The following is a 10809-nucleotide window of genomic DNA, read 5'->3' as shown; positions in this document are numbered from 1 at the left end:
CAACAGAATTGACACCCAATAGACTTGCTTAATGTTTTTAATTTTTATAAATTTCATTACTTACTTAAGAGACCCTATCCTCTTGCCTCTTGTTCTGACAACTGTGGAAACAGGATCTTAAAACAATATGCTCCACTTGTGGTTTATAATTAACTTTCCCCCCCTGCAATTTACTTCCTTTTAGTCTGTTTCTCTCAAGAAAGTACCAGACTGCAGCGGGCCCCAGTGAAGATAAAGGTAAGTACCAGCTTTAACTAGATCTGACCCACTAAACATAATTAATTCTGGAATGAAGAATTTTGGTCAGAGAACAAAACTTGCCTGGAAAGATGTCATCTGATTGCTTTGGACCACATTTAAAAGCAAGAAGTGCAATGATTGCTTCTGTGTTGGAATGCAAGACTCCACCCCAATGCATATTCATTACTAGTTCCTAAGTATTCCTCATTATCCCCCTCATGTACTTCCGGATCTCTCTGTACAAATAAGCTGCCCACCTGTAATTTGGGGACTTGTCTTGACAACTTGGTTCCAACTTGCTCCCTGCTTGGCCAATCCTAGTAACCCCTTTCTCTTTCTATGGTCACTCAGTTACAGTGTTTGTTTTCAGCTATACCTGGGTAAAGCTATACCTTGGTTAGTAATAGAATGTTGCTAGAGATGTGGATATTAAATGTGACACTGGTGAGGCTTTAAAAGAAAATGTGATTGGACAATGGAGGAAGGGTGATACTTTTTATGCAGTGGCAAAGAACTTGTCTGACTTATATTGAAATGTTTACTGGAAGGTAAAATTTGTAAGTGATGATCTTAAAGATACTGTGTGGTATCTCCTTGCCTGTTATAGTAAAATGTGAGAGAAAAGGGATATACCTAAAAATGAACTGTGCAGGTGGGGGGAAAGAAATAATTACTTGAGCAGTGTTGTTTTGGTGGTTAAATGCCATTAAGTTGGATCTGAGTCATAGTGATACTGTATAGAGTTTGCAAGGAGCGGTTGAACCGCCAACCTTGCGGTTAGTAGTCTAGTGCTAATTATATAGCACCACACCAAGACACTTGCTAACTTGGGTGACTGGAAGGCAGTTAAAAAGAAAATACAGAAATAGAGAAGAAGGGGGGAAAAAAGGAAATTGCTTTCTTCTTTTTTTGTCTTTTTCATGTACTGGAAGGAAAACAATATTTATATATATTTTTTCTCTTAAAAAAGAGAGCTTAGACATTATCTTCATTTGAAAAATGAAGGTCAGGTTACTATGGCAACATCTTCTGTGTTGTTATGATGTTTAATACAAGACAGTCTGACCTCTTATTCCATTTTAACATTTTTATTTTCTGTAATAACATGGCCTCTGTAATGGTGAATCCAGATATGATATCCAGAAATGTTGTTGAAGACTGCCTTGAGGAATAAACTAAGAGAATAGATTAAAAAATACATTATCAGCTAGGTTTCTCTTTATCTCTCAGAGGTGCTGGTCTGGAGACACAAGAATTTAGAAGGATTTCAAGGGAAGCATAAATACAAGTGCAAAAACCATGCAGGAGCAATATCTGACTTCCTCTGGCTTCAGAAGGGGGAAAGCGAATCAAACTTAAAATCAGTCCAAGGCCAAGTCCTATGAAGTAGAGGTCAGACATAACTTCTACCCTACAACCTTCTTTATCCTAGTCTGACACCAACCATCCCTCCCACAGCACTCTCTACTTCACATCTGTGTTCGATAATCCATTGTAATGACCACACAGAACTCATAACAATATTCAGGATTAGGGGGCTTATTAGGAAAGTGAACAGGGTACAATTCAAGATAAGAAAAACTCAGGAACACCTGAGTTCTCCAGTTAGGAACACCTCTTGTCTGCCATGCTGCAGACACACCTCACTCTTGTCTTTGGCCTCTCAGCCATGTGGCCCCTTGGCCTCTGTCCTGCTCTGGCAAGTGTTACAAAGCTCTTATAGACAGTCTGTGAATTCCCAAAGGTCACATTCTACAAGCCAGTCTCCTGCCTATAGGCACTCAGCTTTACTCAGTCCATGGACCTAGAGACCGCAGCTGCTCTGTCTCCCCATGCTGTTGCTTCTGCTGACACCACTTTCCCAGGGGTCTCGCGTTCCACTCATGCTCTTCCTGATAGCCCTGGGGTCATTGATTCCTGCTTCTGACATGACTCCTTTTAAACCTAGCTGGAAGGTAAAACTATCCACCTTATTTGCATGGTCCCACCCAATCACTTGGTGGAAATTAAGAAGACATTGGATAGAAAAGCCTTATCAAGTAAATTTAAGGTACCACAAAGGTAAGGTAAAGACATTTCTGGAAAGATGGCGTTCTAGGTAGATACCCTACATTGACCCTCTAGAACAAAGACACTAGAGACAAAATAACACAAACACAAATAAAAAAATTCTGGCACCCTGAACTTCTGAAGAAAGGTTAGAGAAGTGGATGGAGAGCTTGTTGGGAGGAAAGGCAAAGCAGAAATGGCAAGAGAGGGAGACTGGTGAATGGCTGGCCAGATGAGGCTCGACCATCTTGTGAGTAGCTTTGGCAGAGGGAGGAGACCTAGCAGAACAGATTTGGCGGACAAGAGAACAGGTACTATTTCTTCTCTCCTGATGACCATAAGTCTCACCAGCTCCCACCCTCACCCACCTGCAGAGCAGACCCTGCTCCCTGGGAGTTCAGAGCCATGTGGTTGAGAGCCAGGCCAGTGTGAGGTGGGGGCTGGCCACACAACTTTGGTGTGCCACTTTAGCTTCTGGATTCAGGGTGCATCAGTTCCAGACCTAAAAAATGCACAGAGCCACCAGACCAGCATTTAACCAGTCACCCTGCTCCCAGCTGCCCTGTGGTCCTAACAGACACTGAAACCAGCTCCATCAAGTTGCCCTCACAAACTACTTCCTGATTTAGCGCCCTGAATATAGATAACACTGAGGCCATTAGGAACTCCATCTACAGCCAGGAACTCTGCTGTCACATCTTTCCCACAACCACCTTGTGAGCTCCTTGAATTTCAGAAGCTCCCCTCCAACCCCCGAGATTTCTCCCCTCCAGGTCCAACAACTGCATTGTTTGCTTTACAAATACAACAACCCCACAATACCCCATAGACAATAGACAATTTTAGCTCACATAATGACCAATGACCAAGATGCAGAATCAGAAGATGTTTCTAAGGAAGAAAATGTAATAGAACTAACTGAAAAAGAATTCAAAAGAATGATAACTAGGATACTGAGACAGGTGTGAATGATCTAAATGAGACAGAGGTAAATATTGATGCATGCTCAACCTTGGAACATCAGGGCTCTGTGATACAGGAATCGAGGCATAGTCTGAAGAGGGGAAATAATACTAAGATGCTTGTCTAGCTTATGTATATTGGTGTTTCTTGCCTACTATTGTAAAATAGACACTTGAGTGGGATAGAAAGGAATGTTGGGAAACATGATTACAGAAAGGTTATAAGCCCATCTTCAGCCTATAACTGATTGGAATACCTAAAAAGGTTTCTACAATTTGCCCAATGAAATAGGCCTCTTGAGGAGCCTTTGCAGTGTGTAGGACCTTAGGTGGAATGCTGAGCCCTATCCAGAACCTTCTAAAGTGAGACATTCCCACTAGAAAGGACAAGCAGCCTAAACAGCTAGAGCAACAAAAGATATATCTTCAAAGAAAGATCATCAGGAAAAAAACAAAACAAAAATGACAATATGATTGGCTACTCCAACAATAAGCAAGTTGTTCATTGTGAAGCAATCAAGTCCCTTCAGGACAAACCCCTCTAAGACTGAAACTCAAAAGGAACACATAAGCAGGCATGTAAGCTTTCTGGCGACCACATTGGTCTACTTGTGAGTGAAAGAAGGGGAAAGGCAGCAATGAAGAAATGGGCTGAATTCAACTATGTTATATAGACTCCTGTAGACCTGGAGATAAGAGAGAAGAGGAAAGGCTGGTTGGCCCAAAGTGTGGTGAGACCTGGGGACACCTAAGCCCGTGGACAAGGATATAGTTACAGAGGGCTAGAGCTGAAAGTGAAGCATCCAGCTGATATGAAGTGAGGGGAGACGCACAAGAATATCCAAACTTGCAGACAGTACCCATTTGACCTAGCCTTGATGGCTTGATAATCAGAACTCGACTAGAGGAAAATAAAAAAGAAAACAATTTTTGATAAAGGAAACAAGGATAAATTGCTACAATTTGATGAACTTGACCTATACTCATGGAGGTAGTAGCTCAAAATACCAACAGAGAGGGAAAGAGTCTTCACATCAAGTATCAATGCTATCTACACAGGGTAGATAGGGATGGGCAACTTAGACATTGGCTACATAAAATGAAGGGGTGATAAAAGCACGAAATAACTGGCTTACAAGTTTTCAAGAGGGAGCTTAGTTTAAGAGTGTGTGGGAAAGATAGAGTTCCCTCTGAATCATTTTCTTCTTGTCTAGATGGGTCTGGTAAAAAGAGATGGGGATAAGATTCATATGATTCAATAGGAAGTCATTTTTGTCATGACTAATGGTGATGGCCACAATTATAAAGGTAGAAGTTTTATAACAAAAATGGGAGAGTAGTTAATCTTACAGTCTAGAAACAGAGGACCCTAGGACCATCAAGGAAGAAGAGCACAAGAAGAATGTGGGACCTTATCCAGAGAAGCAGCTACACCAGAGATGGAGGCAGAAATAGGGACATGGAGAGAGGGAGAAGCTGAGGACTCTAGACTCATGGAAAGACAGGGAATGAGAGCTGGTGGCCAGGAGGCAGACTTGCAGAATGTGCCCTTTGGTGGTTTAAATTATTATATATGCCTGAGTGTTTAAAAAAAAAAGCTAAAATAAATAGAGAGAAATACTGTTAATTGATGGTACATGGAGGGGATTATAATCATTGTAATGAAACAAAGTATATGATTTGTTGAATGTAAAACTGATGGTCTGCCCTGTAAAATTCACTCATTTCACAATAAAAACCTTAAAAAAAAGAATGATAACTAGGTACATTCAGATGATCAATAGAAAGCTCAAGGAAAGCAAGGGGGACACAGTAAAATCTTTAGAAAAATTCAGGAAAACACTACAAGAACAAACAAACAAAATGAATCCAGAGTTTGAAACACTACAAAACCTGAAATTAGAAATCCAGAAGATTAATGCTAAGTATCTCAGAAGTCCCAGAGTCCTGGTATGGAAGGAGGATCGTCATGGTTTCAAAGGGTGGGCCATGATCTCTTGGATCTTAGAAGGTAGGGCCCCCTAGACTTCAAAGAATTGGATCTTCACCAGTGTGGAGACTGCCATGACCAAGGGGTAGGAGAATGTGGTCTGCCAGCTCTGAGGGGGTAGGTTCACCACTCAGATGGACTAGGAGAATGGGACCACCCAAAACCAAGGCAGCACAACTGTTGTCCCAGTGGGCCTGGAAGGTGGGGCTGAGATCCCGAGAGAAAGGGAAACTCTTTCCCCAAAGTTGGCACTCTGAATTGGAACGTCTAGCCTCCTAATCTGTGAGAAAATAAATTTGTTGATAAAGCCACCCACTTGTATTTCTGTTATTGTTGTTGTTGTTAAGTGCCATCGAGTCGGTTCCCACCCATAGCGACCCTGAACAGGGTTTCCGAGGCTGTGAATCTTTACGGGAGCAGAAAGCCTCATCTTTCTCCCGTGGAACAGCTGGTAGTTTCAAACTGCTGACCTTGAGGTTTGCAGCCCAATTCGTAACCACTTCACTACAAGTACTAGATAACTAAGACACTGTCCAAAGTGACTGGTACCTGCTTCCTGGACTAGTTGGGAGGAAAAAAAAATGGCAGACTAGAGACTTCTTCACCAAGGACAGGGCCAGGGGATTAGGATGCTTGCAAAGGACTTGGGTGAATCTTCTATATTTTGTCATAAAATGAAAAAATGGACAGAACTCTGTCAGCATATTCAATACACCTTTGTTTATGTATTTATCACTTGTAGTTTTAACTACTTGAAATAGACCATTATGGCCTGTGATAGAAGTAATTCAGAAACTCACAATGGTGCAAACTGAGCAGTGAAACAGAGAGTAATTAGGGACTGAGCATAGCTGAGTCTTCAGCTTCCAAATCTCATCGTGACTTTATTTCTATCGGTCCTTGTAAAGGCAGTCACTCTGATGAAGTTGTATTATATAGCCTTTTGTGTTTTACTGGGAGTCCTGGTGTGGCTTTGTAGGATAAGTTCTGGACTGCAAGGTCAGTTTGAACTGCAGGGTCAGCAGTTTAAACTTACCAGCCGCTGTGAAACGCTATGCACGCTAGCTATGAGTCAGAAGTGACTCGATGGCACTTAACAACAGCAACAAGGAGTCCTTGGGAGGCACAAATGGCTAAGCACTCAACTACAAGCTGAAAGGTTGGTGATTGTAATACACTCAGAGGCACCTTGGAAGAAAGGCCATGATCTGCTGCTTCAGAAAGTTCACAGACCTTGGGAACCCATGGAGCAGTTCTACTCTGCAATACATTGTCATGAGTTGGAATTGCGTCTCCAACAACTGGTTTGGTTTTTATGCTTTACTAGGAGTCCTGGTGTGGGGCTGTAGGGTAAGCACTGGATTGCTTATCATAAGGTTGGCAGTTCAAATCCATCAGCTAGCTATTCCTTGGAAACCCTATACAGCAACATTCTGGCCATACATGAATGGTATTGCAGATTTGAAGATTTGTGAAAGGCTCAACACAAAGTCTCCATAAACAAAACATACGAATCCACTATCATTTAGATTTGAACTTTTTCAGATGTACACCTGAGACCAGGGCTCATGTACAACTGTGCAAGTGGTGCCCTGCACACTTTTGGGGGCACCATTCATACAGACTGTGGTGTATTTGTGTCACACAGCAGCAACCCTCTGAAAACACATTTGTGCTTTTAAGTTTAAAAAGTAAAAATTCAAGAGTCATTGGTATATCCGTCACATTCTTTTTCACTCTTAACTAAATCCACAGACTCTTGTGTTTTTCAGTAAGAGTAGTTAGTATCTGGTATGGGGTGTGTCCGGATTTTAATCAAAGCCTAAAGTTCAGGCTCAGATTCACCAGTACCTGTTTTCCAGACCTAAGGGAAATGTGAGATTCTGTTTCATCGCTAGTGAAACAGAAATGATGACAAGATGTACTTCAGCCAGCTGAGTTTAGAACTTTGCAGATGCTGTTAACATTGGGAGGTCCTGCCCAGGCTCCAGCTTCAAGGTTTGCTACCTTATGGCCAATGGGAGAGTCCCATGGGCAGGATCAGGAAGACGTAGGTTACAACACAGTGTTTATGCAACAAGGGGGATGGCTCCCAATCTCTATGACCCCACGATGGTAGGACCCCGGGACCCCTGAACATGGGAGTCTACCTAAATTTTACTTGTTTTTAAATGTTGTTATAACATATATATAGTTGTTGTTGTTGTTAAGTGCTGTTGAATTGGTTCCCCATAGCAACCCTGTATGGGGTTTCCCAGGAGCGGCTTGTGAGCTTGAATCGCCTACATTGTGGTTCAAACTGATTTGCAGTCTAGCGTATTAACCCACAGTGTCACACCAGGATTCCGTATAGCCATTAATTAATTTCTTGGACCCAAATCCTCATTATTCAGGGTTCCTTGTGTACATACATAGCCTTATGTTTATATCCAGAACATAAAAACAAAACACACCCTTGACCTCATGATTTTTATGGCTACATCTGTTTCACTTAATAACTGTTAACTGAACAATCACAGTGTAGTTTTAAAGAGTAGGAAAATGAAAACTTAAAAAACCCTCCTCAGAGCACATTTTGTGTTACTTTTCAAAACCATGATGCATGCTAAAATACACATTCCTTAGGAGTACATAAATAGGGAAACAGAAAGATTGGTAAAGTTACATTTCATACCTTGGTTTTAAAAAACATATGCTGACAATTTTTTTTAACGAATTCACAACATTCCAACCACTCTTCTCATTTTTCTTAATAAACATCAATAGCCCCCCCCCCCCCCTTTCAGTTCTGGTTCTCTCTGTTTCAGTACTGTGGGATGGGGTGATATGCACTGATGGGCTGGTTATACTGTTGTCTTTACGTTGGCAGTGGACTCTGTGTAGCCAGGTGTGTCTCCTCCAGTGTTTCCCCCAGTGTCCTCTCCACTGTCTCTGCTTCTGCAGAACCCTCTCTGTCTGAACTGACTGGAAAGCAGCAGTTTATAGGCCGCTGTTCTGTACTTCTTTGAAATGAGATTGTAGAGGATTGGGTTGATGGATGCACTCAAATAGAAAAGTTGCAAAGCAATTATGTTGAAATATTGAGAGAAGTACATCATCCGGGTATCATCTGTATTTACATAAATGATTCTGCCAACGTGGAAAGGCAACCAGCAAACTACAAATGCCAGAACCACCACCACTGCAAAACAAAACACAAGCACCAGAATTAGCAAAATCATGCAGAAAAAAGGACGGTCCTAGGAAACACCTGAAGTAATAACTAACAGCCAAATTGCTAAGCTAGAACTTTACCTAACTAAGTTTCCACCCCAGAAAAACTACTGGGCTGCAGACTACATTATTAATTATCAGTCTCATTTATGTACTCTCAAAACTGGACATAAACCAGAACGAGTAACTTCTACAAACAAGCTGTTCTGTCAGGCTTCCTCCATAAACCAACTGCAGAGACCTGCCTCTGATCAACGTTGAAAAGAATTCGGCAGCTGGTCTGCACAATCTTTTACTTTTTGATATGGGCATGGTTCACTTCAGTCTTTGAAATTATTTAACATAAAGTAAAAATGTTTTAATGTAATCTGCTCTGTCTTCTCAACGGTACGACGAGTAATCCACGTCTCTGGCATTTAACAGACAGTTGGACTAAGAGCCCCCAATGATCATCATGCATCAATCAGCCTGACTCATAAGGACTTTTTTGGGAAATTATTGCTATTTCCTGAAACCTGAGAATTCTATTGTCAGGGGCGCTGAGGCGTAATCCTGAGCTCCCAGGGCACAGGAGATAGCTTTCTCTGGAGGCAGGGCGTACAGATGCACAAAGGAATAGGTGTGGGCAGCCAGGGGACCAGGACACAAGTCTGTTTGTGTGGCACCGCTCAGCAGAGGGCTGGGTGTGTTTGGAATACAGGTTATGCCACTTACGCAGGATGCGGACTGTCTGCCGATGGCCCTTCTCCCGACGGGAGGCGGCCGGGCCTCCCAGCGGCCCCTGGTTCCTCCACAACTCCCGCCCGATGAGCCCGTAGAGGACGCTAAGGCATAGGAAGGGCAGGAAAAAGTAGGCAGTGGTTACCCACAGCATGACGCGCAGCGCGCCCAGCCTCGCGGGGATAGGCCGGCACTCGCGGCTGAAGAGCGCCGCGGCTGCCATGGCTTCGGGCCTCGACGGCAGGGGCAGGGATGGCGACCACACAGGATCTGGAGGCGAGGCGGGGGACAAGGAAGTGACTTGTGCGGTGCCATTCAGGTTTGGGACCAAGAAGATGACTGGGTCCTGCTCGACGCCCACCAGAAAGAGGAAAGGCCCCGCCGACAGCAGTGCCACTGCCCAGAGCGCGGCGATGAGCATGCGGACACGGCTCCGGGTAACCAGGACGCGAGCGCGGAGCGGGCGGCAGATGGCGAGGTAGCGCTCGACGCTGAGCGCCGTCATGTGTAGCAGCGTGGCGTAGGTGCAGCCTTCGCCCACATAGAGCGAAAGCCGGCAGAGCAGCGGCCCGAAGACCCAAGGCCGCGAGTGCCAGAGGCGATACAGGTCGAAGGGAAGGCCGAGCAGGATGAGCAGGTCGGACACGGCCATGCTACCCAGGTACAGGTTGATGGTGGTCCGCATATCCCGGTAGCGTCCAATAAGCAGCACTGTCACCACGTTGCCGCTCACCCCGACGACGAACAGACCCAGGCACATAGCCGTTACCGGCACTAGCGCCCCCAGGGGGAAAAAGGAGCAGCGGCGCTCGTCACACTGCTGCATCCCCGGCCCCCGCAGCCCACCGTCGCTGTTGTTCCAGGGGCCACCCATGGGAGCACAGCGCGGGCCCAGTGCACCAGCGCGCTAATCCCGCTTCCCCACCTCGTCCCTGGGGGATTTGGGAACCTGGCGCATAGCCCCACTCGCCAAATGCTGCCTGGCAGACCCCGAGCGAAGACAGCACGACGGAGGAGAGCACTTGGAGCAGCAGCACGGATGTCTCCGCCGAGCCCTGCAGCGCCTTGGCATGGGACCGCAGCTCTGAGGGTCGGCTTTCTAGGCGCCCAGGCTCCGCCCCCACCGGCCGCCCCGCCCTGCCAGCCCAAGCTCGCTGTACCTGCGGCGCAGCTCTCCTCCCGCCGGAGTTAGGGGATCGCAGCGGCACACAAGTCCGGCCCGTCTCAGGAAGCCATTTCTGACCCTGGCGAGGTTGGTTTCTAGACCCAGCCTTTCAAATGTTGGAAACAGAGGGGAAGGGCAGGGGACCTCAGGCGGTGACTGAGCCAAGACGGGTAAGGAAGGCTCCCCAAAGATCGCCAGAAGCTGTCAAACTCAAGGGCGGGAGGGGAGTCTGGACTCGATTCCTTTGGATTCAAGTACTGTCAGTGCAACCGAGTAAGTAGCCGTGTCTGTGACACCTGGGTTCGTTCCCAGCCCCGCCAAGCTTTGTTCTCCTTTATGTAAACTCCAGAGTGTTTTCAGGGACTTATTTCTCCGACCTCTTACAACTCCAATCTTTTTACTTGACTGACCATGTTTACTTTTATCTTAAACAACAATGCTTTTTACGTGGACATCTGAGCACATTCATA

At 45.1% G+C, this 10809-nt stretch overlaps 1 protein-coding gene across 1 annotated transcript; it reads right to left on the bottom strand.

Annotated features, from left to right (window-relative positions):
• Window positions 1-8084: 8084 nt before the first annotated feature.
• On the bottom strand, window positions 8085-10048 carry MLNR (motilin receptor). The gene is made up of 2 exons (XM_006837694.1): window positions 9169-10048; window positions 8085-8422 (listed from the first exon to the last, which is right to left on the bottom strand). Exons 1-2 carry the CDS (start codon window positions 10046-10048, stop codon window positions 8085-8087), a joined length of 1218 nt encoding a protein of 405 aa, XP_006837757.1.
• Between the last annotated feature and the right edge of the window lie 761 nt (window positions 10049-10809).

The sequence above is a fragment of the Chrysochloris asiatica genome, unplaced genomic scaffold (genome assembly GCF_000296735.1).
Source record: "Chrysochloris asiatica unplaced genomic scaffold, ChrAsi1.0 scaffold00022, whole genome shotgun sequence".
NCBI lineage: Eukaryota > Metazoa > Chordata > Mammalia > Afrosoricida > Chrysochloridae > Chrysochloris > Chrysochloris asiatica.
Note: the sequence above shows the minus strand (reverse complement) of the source record. Positions and strands in the feature narration are given on the sequence as shown.